The 18,641-nt window shown below is 46.6% G+C and overlaps 1 protein-coding gene across 11 annotated transcripts in view; it reads right to left on the minus strand.

Moving 5' to 3' along the window:
* The window catches only part of mef2d (myocyte enhancer factor 2d), a 72,189-nt gene that overhangs the window by 11,050 nt on the left and 42,498 nt on the right, over nucleotides 1-18,641 (minus strand). For 5 of the 11 annotated variants that reach the window (XM_056601383.1, XM_056601385.1, XM_056601384.1 and 2 more), the window contains exons 4-7: nucleotides 12,598-12,732; nucleotides 12,121-12,258; nucleotides 5,871-6,090; nucleotides 4,857-4,907 (exon numbers count right to left, since the gene is read on the minus strand). In XM_056601383.1, the coding sequence (XP_056457358.1) occupies nucleotides 4,857-4,907; nucleotides 5,871-6,090; nucleotides 12,121-12,258; nucleotides 12,598-12,732 (544 nt within the window). The remainder of the gene's footprint in view (nucleotides 1-4,856; nucleotides 4,908-5,870; nucleotides 6,091-12,120; nucleotides 12,259-12,597; nucleotides 12,733-18,641) is intronic. The other 6 variants (XM_056601393.1, XM_056601389.1, XM_056601387.1 and 3 more) reach the window with 2 other exon arrangements.

An 18,641-nucleotide genomic window follows, 5' to 3' on the forward strand; every position in this document is an offset into this window, starting at 1 on the left:
TGTGTATTAAAACATCTGATTAATTACATTTGCACAAAGGTTTCCCCTTGTATTAACAGCATGTGTGGGCAACACCTCAATTACAATAAGTCCTTGTCAGGCAAGTGTTTACTTTGCATTGTCTGTGTTTGTGTGTTTGCCTGCTGGGTCTGCCTGCATGCATGTTTAGCTGGGCCGTGACATACATGATGCCCCGGGGCTCCCGGGCCAACCAATGTTTGGTTTCATTGTGATCACAGCGGCCCCAGGTCACAGTCAGGAGTTGGCAGCGACCAGGTGTCACTCATCTGGCCAACTCTCTGTGGCATGGCTCCCTCAGAGACACGCAGACACACAGACACAGACACAGACACAGACACACACACACACACACACACACACACACACACACACACACACACACACACACACACACACACACACACACACACAGCTCCTTCTGCCTTTTTTATTTTTTTTTGCTTTTATTCTTTATAAAAGGTAAAAACGTATTAATACTGTTACGTCTTTATTTCTTTCTCGTTCGTACTGTGTATGTTCTTTCCCTTCTCTCAGCTAATTTCTCCCTTCAAGGAAAGGACACATAGACACACACAGAGACAGAGAAAGAGAGACTTAGAGACAATGTATAGAAGCACTATAAAGTGTCAGACTGTCAATGTTTGTAATGTCTGTAATACGTGTAATGTCATTTCTACGGAGACGGGTAAAGACAAGGCATTCTATGTCCCAGGAAATGGTTTCATTAACTCAACCCGATCCCGGCCATGACCACATTATCTTAGATTGTAGCCTCACTTGAGTTGGTGGAACGAAACACAGACGAAAAGGCCATCACAGGCAGACAGATAGTCATTCGGAAACAGACAGACAGATAAACAGGCAGACAGATGGACCGTCAGACAGACTCGTCAATGCCTGTGGCTCAAAAGAGAAATGGGGACTTTCCCGGCGCTTTGCACACACACACACACACACACACACACACACACACACACACACACACACACACACACACACACACACACACACACACACACACACACACACACACACACACACACACACACACACACACACACACCCACCCTGGGGACAGGCAGGGGCTGTTGTGATAGAAGATAACAGCTCCCTATGACGTTGCCTCCAGACGACAGGGGCATTTGACTCTGCTTCATCTCACTCAAAGACACACACACAGACACACACGCAGGCACACGTACACACACAAACACACAGACAACACACACTAAAATAAGTCACAAATGCATATCCAGAGACGTATTCCAAAAATAATGGGGGGGTGGGTGCATAGGCTTGTAAGTCTATTTGTGTCTGGTGATTGATATGAATGTGCATATCAATTAATAATAGTATTACAGTGTTATTATTGTGATTAGGACTTTTTTATATGAATATGTGCTGTATGCTGAAAATTATTGATGTTACGTAGAATCTTTGATTTAACGTGAACTCATAATACAAAACTCAATAGATCTGAGCTGATATATACATTCTACATGGATGTAACACAAGTATTGAAACAGAAATTGTTGTGTTGTTTTGTGTGTGTATGGTGTGTGGTATTGATATGGATCCCTTACCATGTTACCTTGTAATTTTTTACACGTGTGCCTGTATGTGTGTGTTCGTGTGTGTGTGTGTGTGTGTGTGTGTGTACATGTGCACCTTTCTATGTCTGGGATTGCACAAAGAGCACACAAACACGCACCTCAATCCCGTTAGAGGAATTACTGTTACTGGAAGGACAAGCAGATGGGCCCCCATGGAGTTTTTGAATGTGTGAGATGGAGAAAGAAAAATACAGAGCGAGAGACAGATACAAACAAACAGAGGGAGAGACAGAGACCGAGAGAGACAAAGATACAGAGAGACATAGAGAGTGAAAGAAAGAGACACAGCGAGACAGGGAGAGAGACACAGCGAGACAGGGAGAGGGACAAAGAGCGATTGAGAGAGAGAGACATAGAGAGAGAAAGAGACAGAGACAGAGACGCAGAGAGAGATTATTTTGATTTATGGTGTGTGTTTGTGTCAATGTGGCTTGAGGTGTTTACACCCAACACCAGACATACAGATGAAACTAAAGGAATGGAATCTGCTGGTGGGTATGTGTGTGTGAGGCTGTGTGTGTGTAACTGTGAACAGGTTCCACTGCAGTATGTGTATACTTGTTGTTTCTTGTGATCATATCTTGTATTAGTTCAGATTTGTATTTGTACGTGTGTGGAAACATTATTGTGTAACATAACGTGTTCATGTGTGTGTTCCTGTGTGTGTGTGTGTGTGTGTGTTTCTCTGTGTTAGGGCTGCTCGATAATGGAAAAATCATAATCACGATTATTTTGGTCAATATTGAAATAACGCTTATTCAAACGATTATTTTTTAGTTTGAAAACATGATGTATTTATTCAGTATGTCTCACCCAAAAAACACTTTGTAACTGAGAACTTTGAAATTTCGCCTTAAAAAAATACACAAAATGGTAAAAAAGAAACTGTTCAAATCTAATAGAATGTACCTATATGTATCCAGCTGTTCTGCACTTGCTATAAAACATTTAATAAAAAGTTTTTTTTAAATAATAATATTAATCGAAAACTCAATTATATTAGTTTTGTGATCGCTTGACGCTAAAATCGAAATCGCGATCAAAATTTGAATAATCGTGTCATTGCGAGCGTCATTGCGAGCGCGTATGTGAACATGTATCTGTGTGCGTGCAATCATGTTCTTGTGGGTGTGTGTGAGTAGGTGTGCATGTGTGGGTGTGCATGTGTGTTCCTCTATGTCAAGTGTGCGCGTGCGTGCTGTCTCCTATTACAGTTGGGCCTGGTGTGGGAATGTGAGGAATGCCGGGTGACGTCAATGGTGACATTCCCTGATCCGCGGGCTCTCTGAACACAACAGCTGAGAACGAGGGAGAGGAGGAGAGGAGGAGGAGAGAGAGGAGAAGAGGTGGATAGGGGAGGGGAGGTAGGAGGAGCGGGGGAGAAGGGGAGAAGGAGAGCAGCGAGGGGAAGGGACAGAAGAGAGGAAGAAAGCAGAGATGAGGGGGAGAGAGGAGAGAAGGAGAAGGACAGCATGGAATGAGGAGAGTAGTGATGAAGATAGGAATAAGGAAATGGATAAAAGGGCACTTAAAGGATGAATGGAGGAGGACAGGGGACATGGTATGTTGTTTAGTGGGCTTGACCTCAGGAAGTAATGTGGCTACAGAGTGCTCTCCTGAGCAAAGACACTATCTGAACATCATTTCAGATTATTGTATTTACCTTGTATTGCACTGCATTGTCACAAGAACTCTGATCCTATAATTATGATTATACATTTCCGCCTTTTATCAACATAAGAAATTACAGTATGCCCCTCTATACATGACGCATGGCAATCGTCCCAAAACAGATCAACGAATTGTAATCGTAATAAATATTTCAACCCTGCCTCTCTCGCTCTCTCTCTCTCTCTCTCTCTCTCTCTCTCTCTCTCTCTCTCTCTCTCTCTCTCTCTCTCTCTGTCTCTCTCTCTCTCTCGCTCTCTCTCTCTCTCTCTCTCTCTCTCTCTCTCTCTCTCTCTCTCTCTCTATATATATATCTCTATATATATATCTATATATATATATATAGATACTATATACTGTATATATATATATATATATATACTACCAACATATATGGATACATGTTGGTAGTGTGCTCTACTTGCAGAATGTGGTTAGGATAGGGGGGTTTAATGATCGGGACAGTCAATGTCACCTCTGAGGAGAGGAGAGCCGTGTGCCAAAACAACAAGGGACATTTGGGCGTGGGGGATTGAGAGGTGGGGGGAGAGAGAGAGAGAGAGAGAGAGAGAGAGAGAGAGAGAGAGAGAGAGAGAGAGAGAGAGAGAGAGAGAGATAGAGAGAGAGAGAGAGAGAGAGATGGCTCGTGGGAAGTCAAGACGGAGGGTTGGAAGAAGGGAGGAGGTGGATCACCACAGGGAGAAGACAAGGAGGGACAGCTGGGGGTGATGGGGTGGGGGTGGGGGGCACAGGGACCTGGGCGGAGAGAGGATTAAAGACAGAAAGAGTAGGATAGGTTTTGGCGAAGGCTTTGCTTCCCATCCTCATTGGTCTTTTTCTGCCTTCTTTCTTACAGTACTCCTGCCTTCGTTCGTCCAATCTTTTGAATCTTTCTGCCATGCTTTCTCACTCTTATCCGTGTCTGGTTTCCAACCGAGCGGTGTTGTTTGTTCTGTTTACAAGAGGCTAGTCCTGTGACCCTCAGCTGTTGCTAACAGGTGTGTTAGTGTGTGTGTGTGTGTGTGTGTGTTTGTGTGTGTGTGTGTGTTTGTGTATGTGTGTGTGTGTATGCGTGTGCGTGTGCGAGCGAGAGCGTGCATGTCTGTGCACATGTGACAGACTGTTGCCACACACACACACACACACACGGTATTTTGCATCACACCGAACCAACAAGCCAGCCGATCACGTCTGAAATACGAAACACCACCATAACTCCAAGAGATAGGGTCTGCCAGTCAGTTTGTGGACAACGTGCCTTAGAGCCTGGCATGGTCCATGGGGCTTGGGTGTGTGTGTGTGTGTGTGTGTGTGTGTGTGTGCGTGTGTGTGTGAGAGAGTGTGAGTGTGAGTGTGAGAGAGAGAGAGAGAGAGAGAGAGAGAGAGAGAGAGAGAGAGAGAGAGAGAGAGAGAGAGAGAGAGACATAGAGAGAGATAGAGAGAGAGAGAGAGAGAGAGAGAGAGAGAGAGAGAGAGAGAGAGAGAGAGAGAGAGAGAGAGATAGAGAGAGAGTGAGAGAGAGAAAGAGAGAGAGAGAGACATAGAGAGACTTACCAACAGGGCTTGGACAGTTAGAGTTCCCCAGGTCACCTCCTAACATAGCTCCTGGAAAGGGAGAGAGAGGGAGAGAGCGAGAGAGAGAAAGAGAGAGAGAGAGACAGAGAGAGAGAGAGAGAGAGAGAGAGAGAGAGAGAGAGAGAGAGAGAGAGAGAGAGAGAGAGAGAGAGAGGGGGAAAGGGAGAGAGAAAGAGACAGTGTAGGAAAGAGGAGAGAGATAAGAGGGAAAGAAAAATAAAAAAAGAATTACCAACAAGATTAAGTTTAATAGCTTTAAATGTAATGACCAGTCCTGATGATTTACAATGAACATCAATGTGGAAGATATGCTCGCTCATTCATTATGCAAATGCCACCTTTGCGGAGGCCTCTGTGGTAGGATATTAACCTTTGTACACACGGGTGGGGCAGGTCTGTCCAGAGTATCCCATGTTTAATATTGTGGTGTGAGAGGGATATTTATTAGTAATTTTATTTATTTTTCCTTATGGAGAATGGTTTCAAGCATTATTACACGGTGACAATAAAAAAAAAATATATATATTGATATACATTCATTTCCAAATGACTTGGCTCAGAATAATCTGAATGTCAAGAGGAACTAAAACAAAAAAAGATGTGGGGGTCCATTCCATATTTGTATGAATTGTACCGTTCCAAAACCTCTTGTGTATACACAATTATTAACCAACAACTCGTTGTTGTTTGTTGTTGCTGTGTAACAAACATTATTTCAGACACGATGTGATTACATTTGTCGGAATAAAGCTTGAGGATTTCTCAAGGAAAAATATCAGAATCGAGACATAGATTGAAGCTCAAACCGAAATGTCTCATTTTTCATGCACCATTTCATTTCATACCCATAGCGGGGTTTTCATTCAATAAAGTTTTTCCGTATCTTCTTTTTAAAAAGAGATTAAATAAAGACACCCTCTCGCAAAAACAACAACACACAAAACCAAACACACACACGTCTTAATTAGCGACTGCAGCTGAAGCGTGTCTCACCTGCGCTGGCTGGCCTCTGAGGTAACCCTGGCGACACGCTGTTCCTCTGCAACGCCGGTTGCTGTGGCGACAGCAGGCGTGGGTCTGTGAGGGAGGAGGTGGTGAAGGAGGCGGTGGTGACCAGCGCGCCCCCGGGGTTGTTGGTGAACTGGAGCGCCACGTTGTGATTGGACACGGGCACGGTGACTGGCATGGAGAAGGTGGGCTGTGGGACGGCCGACTGGTGGAGGCAGGGAGGGGGCAGGGCACTTAGAGACACTTCAACTACTGACACATGTATGAGAACACACCACCGCCTCCCCGAACACACACGCACGCACGCGCGCACGCACGCGCGCACGCACGCACGCACGCACGCACGCACGCGCGCACGCACGCGCGCACGCACGCACGCGCGCACGCACGCGCGCACGCGCGCGCGCACGCGCGCACGCACGCACACACGCACACACGCGCACACACACACACCTCTATCACCATCTTTTTTCCCAAACCCACAAACGGTCATTACTAAAACTTAGGTGACTGTTTGTAATGATATGTGAAGAACATCAATACATTATAATTTCTTTCTTTTTACAAACATTTAATAAAAAATGTAAAAGTTCTGCTTTGGTCAATCTGAACACATACACTTCCATACATCCCCCCACATAGAAACACAACACACATGCTCAGTGTTGCACACACTGTGTAGTATTGGCATGCGACGTGGCTTGGAAAAAAGTGCTGGCGTCCCCATGCCATGCCAGGTTAATCCCCCCCATCCTACATCTCCACCTTCTACAGGACTGGTACAGGTGGCTGAACACCATGCTCTCTACCTCCATACCCCCCACACAGCAGGTTACTCCAAAGCGAGGAAGAGGAGCAGGGGGAGGAAGGGGAAGGGCAAAGAGACAGAGGGGAGGGGGGGGGAGCGAAAAAGAGTGGGAGGGGGGAGAGAGGGAGATATTGGGGAGGACAGGATGAGAGAGATAGAGAGAGAGAGAGGCAGTTTGGAAAATAGAGAAAGGAAAGAAAGGAAAAAAGGCTGACCGTTTTCCTTTTGTTTATATCTAGCTTTGCTTAGTTTATAATGGATCTTATCTGAGGTAGCACTCATATCCTAAATCTTGAGGAACCGAGAGGAAAAGAAATTGCACCACACTAACGTAACTAAACTGAGAAGAGAAGAGTCTTGACTTTTAATGAAAAAATAAAGTTTTCTCCAAGCCAAGGCCAAACACGTCCCACACCCCTGATGATGTGATGTCCGTGACTGAGCAGACATCACAGGGTCCAGGGAGAATCAAACGCAAAGGGCCCCCGGAAATGTCCGGCCATTGCCGGCACCCCCCTCCCCCCTGCCCGACCCATTTCATCCCTTTAAAGTCTGAAAAGAGGACTTCCTATATATAGAATATGGGCCAGTACCACACTGCACCGCACTGCAGCGCGCTGCCTGGGACCCAGTTTAACACAGCGGAAAATGAGGGTGCCACTCTGTCCTTGATCAACGGTGCACCCTCCCTGCTGCAACACTTCATAACTTCAGCTCAGCGGCGGGAGAAGGGAGAGGACAAGGGCACCGGGAGAGGAGGGCAGAGGACAGCCCAACCATTCAAATAGCTGAGAACTTCTTAAATGAAGTACTAAACTATATCCTCAAAACGTAAAGAAAAGTTATGCTTCAGAAAAAAAGAGTTGATTTAGACAGAGACAAAGAGTGTTGATCACTAGGGTCAGGTGAGGGTGGTTATAGCAAGTTATAGCAGAAACCACAACACTGCAAACTGGCCAAGCAGAGTTACGGATGACTATAGAGGAGGAATAGATGGATGGATGGATGGAGAGATGGTCGGATGAAGAGGATCAACTAGTAGATGGATGGATAGGTGGATGGGTGGATGGATGGTGGATTATTGAACGAATGGATGGACAGATGGATGGATTGCTCAAGGTCTGTAAGTATCATCTTACTTGATGGTCCAATTTGTCCGAAAAGACACGTTCAAGATCTTTGCTCAAAGGCACGTCGGAAGGAACTGATTGCACATACAGTACATTAAGTCCATGGCTCTTACTAATAGGAGTTTTGACTGTTTCCGTCATCCAAGACTGTAACTTATTTTCCTTAACAATCTTCTCTTTTCCACGCTTTCCACACGTTCTCTATTGCTTAACCTGCACCGTGCTCAAGTTATAAGCCTCATCATGGCAAATTACTTTTAAATTACTGCAGCCCACTCAAACCTGCTTCAATGCAGACGGCCCTACAAGAACGCCAGAAGGTTAATTGCTGCTTGTCATTGCAGACTGTGTTTTAACTGTGAGAAACTTGACCAGAGATATATTTTTTTCTCAAAAGCTCTGCATGAAAACAGATGGCACGTGCAGACTAAATAACATGTATGCAATTCGTACTTGAACTTGCTTTTTACATTTAATTTTGAGATCATAACAGGTTGTGTACAGACTGTTCATTATTATGAGTTTAACATAAAAGGTGTTTTTCTCTATCTATGCACCTGGGGAGACCCCGCTAGGTTCACACCTGACTGTGACCTCTGTGTGTAGCAGCCCCTTCTCCAGGAGAAGAACAAAGAGAGGAGCTAACCTATTTTCCCTCCACAGGGGCTTGTGTTTCCTAGATGCGAGCGTATATCAGAATGAATTAAAATCATGGCCTAGTTTCCTCTTCTCCAGTCTTTTTTTGTCCTGCAAGCTTTGGAAAGGTTGTTTTACACATATTTATGAAATAAAAATGTATATACACCTGTATATATATTTTTGAATGCTTGGAACATCTCATCCTATTATCAGCGACAAAGTGGGCTCCTAGGCAACAGGAATAAAGCAACATCTGGATGACCTTCCACTCTCCTTGACATTTGACTGCTTGATGAGATTTAGTCCCTATCCAGATACTACTGAGTTGATTCCCTGAGCTCTCTCACTCTCTTGGTCTCTCTCGCACTCTCTCTCTCAATCTCTCTCTCTCTTACTCTCTTGGTCGCTGGTCTAGGAGTAGAATATGCCGCAGCTTTCTCTGTTTGTCTCTTTGTATATAAAGGCCTCCAAAAATTTAGAGACTACAGTAGGCTACAACAATTTAGTGGACGGAAAAGTACCAACCCTCCGTCAAAATAATAACATTAACAGAAAGACAAGGGCCTATTCACACTTATTAAGGCTAGTTACAAACTTTGCGCAACCGTTTTGGAGTGAATTATGCATGTCTGGAATAAAACAGAATAACTACAGACCTCAGTTGGGAATTAATTCCTCTGTGCTCGAGTTCTAGGTTGATACGGAAATGTTACAATGGAGGAATTCAGCAACCGTATTGTCTGTTTTAAAAATAAACCACATTTTCTGACTCTCAGCAGTTTTAATATTAATGGCTTCTTTACGGGAAACATGTGAATCAGAGCGAATAAGGAGTTCACATCCCACCGGTTGCATACAACCATTTTCTCTCTCTGAAAATGGATTTGGACCTTGAAGATTAACCAAGCGTCACACCTTAGTTTTACATTCGTAACTATTTTTATACATATTTAATAATCAAGCCCAACCACAATAATGCTGGCGTGGGAATAGGACTGTCTGGTATGACTAAGTGTGCAATTTTTCGCTAAATAGTGCACGGAAGTTGGACGTTAATAATGCTATTTTTTCCCAAATGCATTCCATGAAAGCTCGACGGAGAATTGGACGTATATCTTTTGCATCAAGAGCACAACTCTCGCAATTTTCCAGGGCCTACACTCTGTCAAGATCTACTATAACCGGAACACAAACCGCCAGCAAGAGCTCTCTGTGGCAAACTTCCTCTCTCTCTCTGGCCAGTCCCTATGACTCTCGCCCAGCCTCAGGCGACATTTTAGTACAAGTGGGATTAAGCGTGTATATCCCAGCCCCTAGCTGTCAGGGCAAGGATTATGATGCGGTCGGTTTAAGAAGGGCCGAGTGTGTGTGCGTGTGTGTGTGTGTGTGTGTGTGTGTGTGTGTGTGTGTGTGTGTGTGTGTGTGTGTGTGTGTGTGTGTGTGTGTGTGTGTGTGTGTGTGTGTGTGTGTGTGTGTGTGTGTGTGTGTGTGAAAGGCAGACAGGAAGATAGCTGGATAAAAGCTAGCAGGCTACTTGAACGAAGCACAAGGGTTTAGGGTGGGGTGAATGGGCTAACAATTGCCTGCTAGAAATATTACACTAACTTCTAATTGACCATGGAGTCCAGCGGGTTAGCTGACTGACGCAGCTGGGGGGTAAGACTGGGGAGTTTTGGCAACCAACCAGTAAGCTAACTTCCGATTGGCCAGGCGCTGAGATCTGCCCTTCTCCGGATTCTAGTCTGCATTGGGGCTCTTCTTGTCAGAAAAGCTTTTAAGTGCTATTTCAGCCCAGACAGCGCAAACACAGCTGAGGAGCTGATAAGGCACTGGTTGAATGCAGGGTGAGCAATATTTGCGTAATTGATTGGACCAAGTCTCACCTCTTCATTCCCTGCAAAGGTTGCTTTGATGCTGTGGATTGATCACACCTCCACTCATTACACTGGGCTCCCATTTTATTTTTGTTCCAACCTTTAACTGAAATGCTGTGTGCAATGAAACGTGGTCCATCTCCCATATTTTTCCCCTTGCGTACGTGACGGCGGTAATGAACAGTGTATTAGCGTGAACGGCGTGCCCGTGTGGAGCTAAACAGCCCCGCGTCCCGTATCCTCCGGCAGCCTATCGGAGGAGCAGGGAGAGTCAGCGAGATGAGGCTGTAAATTGGGCCCGACTCATTAAAGTGACATTAATGGCATTATTGAGCACAGAGGAAACACATGAATCACGGGGAAATTGGCACAGGAGACGAGAGGTAGCGGGCCCTGGCAGGGGACCAGGCACGAGGCAGGGCCTGGATAGTGTTGAGAACACACTCGCTGTCAGCGACCGGGTCCCGGGCGCTCCGGGCTCCCAGACCGACCCATAGCCACCGTCTTCTATAGGGTGTAAAGGTACTTAAACGCGATTGTTTGTTGGGACTTTTTACCCATACCAATAAGAGAATTGAAAACCATGGTCCTGATTGGAGATGTACGACGCAATCTCTGTTTTGGGAAAAGGCAACATTTGTTTGAACCTCACTGTGGTCTGTTTATTTATCTAGCTCTGGAATGAATCAGTCTAATGAATCACATCAGCGTTCTTTGTCATAGTAATGATTGATCTTTGTACATGTTGTAGACATGCCAGAGGTACTTAATACCCTGGTAACATTTCACACACTTCTCTTATTATATCCATATTGGTACACTAAAAACTAAAACTACCGACCTATAATTATCACCTACTATTATATGTATTGACAATTTATCACGATAGAAGTTGGCGCTACAAGTAATCTTATTTTTATCTCCTTATCCGCAAACTGGCCTTTAGTATACTATTTAACAATTGGATTAAAAAATGAAGCTCACTTAATTCCCCAAACACAGAGGATGTTTTGATGAAAGGAGCATAGGTTCACCAAATTTTAACCATAAGCCAACCATAAGTCGCATAAGAACTGATGTGAATAATTGTCAGATTTATTTTAGCGAATGTAAAAGGAAATTCAAATTATTTTGCGAAGAATCCTGATTGGTTGAAGACCCATTCATTTGATGTTGTGCCTGGGTGGTTGCTAGAATCAAGGACTTCTCATGACCATAGCCATCATATCCATCTTCTAATTTTCTTAGAAACATAGAAAGCATTAGCATCGGAATAAATTCTCTTTTATTTAGATATACTATATAGTGTCCCACTGTATGTTATATACAGAACATCATGAGGAAAATGCACTTTAATCTACTCTCCAGCTAAACCAGCCCTGCATCAGTCTTTCCTCGTGCCCCAGTTACAAAGACCAGTGGTGCTGAGGGAAGGAGTGAGAGAGAGGAAACATATTGAAGGACTGGTGTGAGGGGTGGTGATGGTGATGATGGTGGTGATGATTATGGTGGTGGTGGTGATGGTGATTGGGGGAGGAGGATGTGAGAACGGGTGAGAAGTGAAGCAGAGGCAGAGATTGAGGTGGAATTGGGATGGGATGCCGATTCATTGTTGTTTATTGGCAGGCGATCTGTGAGTAGACAGCAGGTCCTCAGGTTGTCAGAGCAGAGAGCGGGGGGGGGGGAGTGTACTAGTACACAGTGGGGGGTGTGGGGGGCGAGGTCGGGGTAGGTTGGGTGGAGGTCTGCAAATGACGAGGGAGGGGGGGGGGGGGAGTACTCACTGACAGCCTATAGTTCTGCATCATTTTATCAAACTCTTCGTCAATTTTTTTGTATTTCTCCTCAGTGCGGGGGGTGAGGGAGAAGGGCTCCTCGGGTTCGGGGCTCTCTGAGTCCCGGTGCTCTTTCTTGTTCAGAGCCTGGGGTTCCCCACGAGAAGGACACAGGTCAGAGGTCAGGGGAGAGAGGAGGGGCAGGGGGAGGAGGGAGAAGAGAGGAAGGGGAGGAGACAGAGAGAGAGAAAGTGAGAAAGGGAGAGGGAGAGGAAAAAGAGGAAGAGAGGAGGGAGAGACAGCAAGGGAGAGGAGGATGGGGCAGGAGGAGGCGGAGGCAGAGAGAGCAAACAGGGAGACAGGTAGAGGAATGAGGGAGAAAGGGAGAGGAGGTGGACGAGGAGGAGGTGGAGGAGGGAGAGAGAGAGAGAGAGAGGAGAAAGGGCGGGTTAGATTAAGTGATAATAAAAGTGTGAAGGTACTCACGCCGTAGCGTTTGAAGAGGACGTCCAGGTCCTCGTTCTTGCGATACTTGTCGTCGGTTAGCGGGCTTTGGTCGATGGAGTCGTCGCCGTCGGGCTCAGGGCTGTTGCAGCCATTAAAGCCTTTCTTTCGTAACGTCTGAAGTGGGTTAGGATTCAATGGAGGAGGAAGAGGAGGAGGAGGAGGAGGAGAAGGGATGTTTACATATGACACATTAACACCCTTGTCTTTGAGGGAACTATGATTTGCGGTGAAAGCCGTTTCGTCCAACCCCCCAGTCAGGAATTTGTCCTAAAAGGTGTAGGTGACCCTTTACATTAGGGATGCAATCATTAACCATTCATTAACATTAGTTATTGCCGTTCTAGATATTAACAAACATTTAATGGTAATTGAACGGTCTAGTAATCATTTGAAACATTTAAACTAACTAGGGTATTCATTTATTCATTATTAAATTCTAGGGTTAACCCTAAACCTTACCTTATTAAACAATGTATTTTAATAAACAATATCTAACACTAACCGTAACCCCTATGCTAATGCAATATAATAATGCTTTGCACAGCTAATGTAAATTAATGTGAATACACCCTTACCGTAAACTATTACAGATTATTCATGACTTTCAATGGATATTTTATTCTATGGATATGTTAAATAGAAGTATTGAGAAAAGTGCTTATCAAACGTAATACTATTATTCACATTTTTATGTTATAACACCGCTATAACCACTTTTGTCTCGCTCATGTAACACTGCCATGGACTTGCTTTCCACAGCCCACTGAGTTATGAGCGTCACCGTGCAGTCACTATCTCCAGGCTAGAGAAAACACCCCTTTGACCCAAGAATCGACCACCAATGAGGAGGTGAAAGTGTGTCACGCGTTGTGTGAAAGCGTTGCAGCACAGTTTCTTTTTATTCTTGCCACAAAGAGCCAGACATTGTATTTCTCATCGGCTTCGGCTCTCGGTGGTCAGTTCAACTTCATGTTGTGAACTGTGCGAGTTCCAGGTTTGACATTCAACAATCATCCCACTTATTATAGTTCAATCAAGAGTTATCAGGGCTTGGATATGAATGTCTTCCTAGCATCGCCTGCTGCGCGGCAGCCATTCCCCCCAGCCATTACACCGGGGTTCGCACTGTGGCAATTATGGATGGTATCCGTTGGCGCTTGCAAAAAAAATAATAAAATGGTGACGCACCTTTAAAAGCAAATCTACACCCTCATAAATCTTCGTGCATAAACCAATGGGCGCTGGGGGAGCAGGGTGGAGGAGGGTGGTGCAAGGGGCCGGGGGAGGGAGCCGCCTGTGTTTACCAATATGCGTTATCAGATGGAACTCTTGGTGTTATTTTGAGGCGTTGACGCCGACGCAGTAGAAAAAGAAAAGAAAAGGAGAAGAGAAGAAAACCAAAAAAAAAGCCAGCCTCTGTGATGGTGTGGCGTGCGGGCGTGCGGGCGTGCGGCATCACACCTCTCCCCATACATTGGCTAATCAACGGCGCGGGTAATTGGTGTGAAGCTTCGCACCGAGGGGAGCCGTGGAACGCAGCGAAAAGGGCCAGAGGGGGCAGGCGGAGCCGAGCGGCAGCTTTAGCACCGCCGCTAACACCAGTCAGGTTGTCTCTGCGCTAGTTGGCACTGACGGCGAGACCGGTGTGGAGAGAGAGGGGGGGAGGGAGAGAGAGGACAGAGAGAGAGAGAGAGAGAGAGAGAGAGAGAGAGAGAGAGAGAGAGAGAGAGAGAGAGAGAGAGAGAGAGAGAGAGAGAGAGAGAGAGAGAGAGAGAGAGAGAGGGTAAGAGAGAGAGAGAGAGAGAGAGAGAGAGAGAGAGAGAGAGAGAGAGAGAGAGAGAGATGGTTGGAGGGAGGGAGAGTGATGTGAAGAGAAAAAGCTTCAGGAGAAGGGAGGGAAGAGAGGGAGAAAGGCTTTTATTTTGAGAGGATTCTGGCAAACAAGATTTACTGTTAAGTAGCTTTGCCTGGTGGGCCCTTGACCACACAGCCAACCAGAGAGATCCTGCCAGCAAAATGGATCTTTAAAGTTGAGCTAAAGAGCCTTTTGTGCTCTCAACAAACACACGGTTGGACACGCTACACACAAACGAACCCATGCTGTTTCTCAAAATAAATAAAAAAAGTCTTTAGGACCTATACCATAGAAGAAGAGAGAGGGGAACAAATTGTAAACATTAACAATTGGGCCCAAGCACACTAAGGAATACATACATTGAACCTTTCACACAGAGGGCCCTGTGTTTATGTATTCCCCGTACCATGCCAGGCGCGGTGCACCTGTCCCCAGGTGCGAGCAACGAGGCCACAGCCCAACACAGACACCTGATTAAAAACATAAGGAGGTGTTCAGCGACCTTGGCTTGGCACACGCTGCTCACCGGTCTCGCTCAGGATGACTCAAATTACACGCAATCGACCTCCAGTCCCCGGATCCACGCGTGGCCAGAGGCACGCCACCGCCACCCGTCTCGCCAAGCCCGAACCCGCTTACACACCCTCAAGGACACGGCCCCCACCGCAACTCTCCTAGTTACCATCAGTTAGGTCAGAAACCATGAACGGCAGTGGACAGTAATGGAAAATGGGCTGTATTTATATAGCGCTTCTTTATAATCAGTGGCCACCAAAAGCGCTTCACAATATTGCCTAACATTCACCCATTCAAGCACACAATCACTCGTCGTGAGCAGTTAGGGTTAGGTGCCTGGCTCAGGGACACCTCGACACAGTTGAACTGGCAACCATCAGGGTACCAGCCACCCCGCTCCACCTCCAGAGCTTCTGCCGCCCTGCTACTGCGGAGGGTGGGGGGTTGGGCAGGCAGGGGAGCTTTGCTTAAACTCAACAGCGTCGTCGTCTAAGTAACACCTGGCCTACCCCACCGAGGGGCGGGTTATTAAAGCGATTTGTACACAACGTGGGGACGGAGAGCCGTCGGAGCCGCCGGAGCGCGGCTAAGTGATTCAGTGAGGTGATCTGTGGCTTCGTTTTAACCGAATGCACAGTTACGCTGGGGTAATCAGCCGCCATAATGCGTGTCATGTACAGTTCAGGAAAGGCCCCTGTGTGTGTGTGTGTGTGTGTGTGTGTTCGTGTGTGTGCGCGTGTGTGTGTGTGAGTGATGTTGATCCACACTCGCTCCGTATGTCTGTGTGTGTGTCTTTTTGACCTGGATAGCCACAAAGCCGTCAGAGCGAGGGCAGAGTGAGCATGTGAAAGAGAAGTGTTTTGGTGGTGGAGGCATGTACTGTGTGACCAAGCACAAGAGAAGTACAAGCGCAGCATGAACACACACACAAAGACCCTCATACTGTAGCAAATTACTATTTTTAAATACGTGTAAAGACTTCTTACACAGACACATGCTTAGTGGGCATGCAAAACACATGCGTACACACACACACACACACACACACACACACACACACACACACACACACACACTCACTCACACACACACACACACACACACACACACACACACACACACACACACACACACACACACACACACACACACACACACACACAAACATTGTGGGTCTGTCAGTTTGATCAGCTTGTCTCTCAGTCAGCACCGTCTGTTCACCTGTACACCCATTCGACACACACACGCACACGCACACACACACACACACACACACACACACACACACACACACACACACACACACACACACACACACACACACACACACAGGCATGGCAGTCTTATGAGTGCGCTGGTCGCTGTATTGTGTTGCCAGGGTAAGATTCCCCTGCTGGGAGCCAAGCCAGCCAGGGATTGGCTGGGATGGCACAAGTCCCGCCCCTCCTCTTCTAACTCGCTCAACCTCCACCTCCAGCTTCCTGCCTCTCTCCCTCTCTTTACTGTTGTACCTCTACGTGTCTGCCTCCCTCTGCATACTCGTTCTCGTTCACTCCCTCCCTCCCTCCCTCCCTCTTTCGTTCTCCCTCTCCTTTCTCCTATGTGCCATGTTTTCTACTTTCTGAAGCAGCTGTCTTGCCTAATTATCATTGTCATCATTGTCGTGTGGCCCGTCTTTCTCTCTTTCTCTCTCTCCTGACCCCAGTGAATACGCTCCTCTTGGGACTCCCATTTCCTCTTCCTCCTGTCCTGTCTTTAAGAGGCTGTTCTCCAGCACTCTTTATCTCTCTCTCCATCTCCTCCTGTCCTTGATTGCCCTACTCCCTCCTGACATATTTCTCTCTCTCTCTCTCTCTCGTTCTCTCTCGCCGTCTCTCGCTCTCTATCTCTCTCTCGCGCGTGCGCTCTCTCTCTCTCGCGTGCGCTCTCTCTCTCGCGCGTGCGCTTCCTCTCTCTCTCGCGCTCTCTCTAAGTGTGTGTCTACAAATGTGTTGAGTGCGTGTATGTCATGAGTCTATAGGACTATGGACGCTGGTTAGTGAGGGTGGAGGAGGGGTTGTGTGTGTGTGTGTGTGTGTGTGTGTGTGTGTGTGTGTGTGTGTGTGTGTGTGTGTTTAGGCTGGGTCAGTGTTGTGTACGCATGTGTGTTGGTGGCTGTGTATTAGCCAGGGCCCAGGGACCTCCTCTGGTTTGCTCGGTGCAGAATCAACTGTCAGGTCCCATTTGTGGACCGTCATGTTCAGGACCACAGATGCCTACCCTTCACTCCCCCCTGACTCCCCCGCCAACCGCCTGCCTCCCACAGGCGGTCCTGTGGGCATGGCGACGGGGCCAAACCTCCCGTCTCTCAACAACCCTTCCGCCGCCGCGCGTAGCCTCGGCGTAGGCGACGGCAGAGGGGGCTCAGAGTACCACTCAGTGCGCTCTGTGTAATGGAAGTCTCTCCGGCGGCTAGCACTGATGCTACCACTGACATGCTAACACACTGCTCGTCTTGGTCTCGGTCTACGTCGGGGGGACATCCAGAGCGACTGTCATTGGCTGTTCGCTGCTACCTCTGCCTGCTCGTGGGGTAGATTAGATTAGATAACGTTAGATTAGATTAGACTGGACTTTATTCATCCCCCTTGGAGAAATTAGGTCATCCGTGCAGGCGGCAGTTGAACAGGGTGTATAAGGAAGCTTTGGAAGGATAGATGGTCTGACACAATGGGCCGACTAAATATAAGAATATAAATAAAAATGGCTAAGCAAAAGAATGGCAGGAAAATAGGAGATTGCCCCTTTTGGCGAATAACATAGATATGTAAAGAAAAAAAAAAGATTAAATAACTGACCATAATAATAATAATTTGCTTGGCACTATTCATTTTAATGAGTGTTAACATGTATTGTTATGGGAGCAAAATCATACGTTGATAGATCTTTTGTGTGAACCTAGGTCTCTTAAGCAATTACGGATGATATTGATATCACAATTATAGTCAAATTTTCTACAACCAAGCGCCCCTTTGATTTGTCAAAAATATGTATTCTTCTCATTTCAAACATTGGCCTACCTTTATTGCTCTTTTTCAAAGATATGGTTGGAAAGGGAATTCGGTTCATAATTATTACACTGAGACATGCAGGGGGAACGCTGGCAGAGGCCCCACCCCCTTCTGATTCACTCTCTTTAATTATGAATACAAATGTCAACTGCTGCCGTGCTACTTCAATTCGCCCTGGCCTTCGCATCGCTGATGAAATTTGTGGTGATGCTCGAAAATGTCGGGGCGGACAATCTCTTTCCCTGTGAACCTTCACAAACTCCTCTCGCTCACGGTTGTCGTGGAGTAAAATCGTTAAGGCGACGGGGTGGAGGCTAAGTTGTGCCATTTTAATTTTTCCCGGATTTGACATTTCCCACATTAGGGTCGGCCGTGTCCTCGCCACGGTGACACATCCGTCCAGAGGCAAGTCTGGGCCCATCGTCATCGGAGGAGAGACACATGGAGAAGCAGAGTGTGGGGACGGACGGTAAAGAGAGAGAGGACAGGACAGGAGAGAGAGAGGAAGGCAAGGAGAGATAGAGAAAAGAAGGGAGAAAGACAGGAGAAAGAGCGAGAGACAGAAAGGGGAGAGACAGAGAGAAACTGAGCAGATGAGAGAA

This window comes from Gadus chalcogrammus, chromosome 11, assembly GCF_026213295.1.
Source record: "Gadus chalcogrammus isolate NIFS_2021 chromosome 11, NIFS_Gcha_1.0, whole genome shotgun sequence".
Classification (NCBI taxonomy): domain Eukaryota; kingdom Metazoa; phylum Chordata; class Actinopteri; order Gadiformes; family Gadidae; genus Gadus; species Gadus chalcogrammus.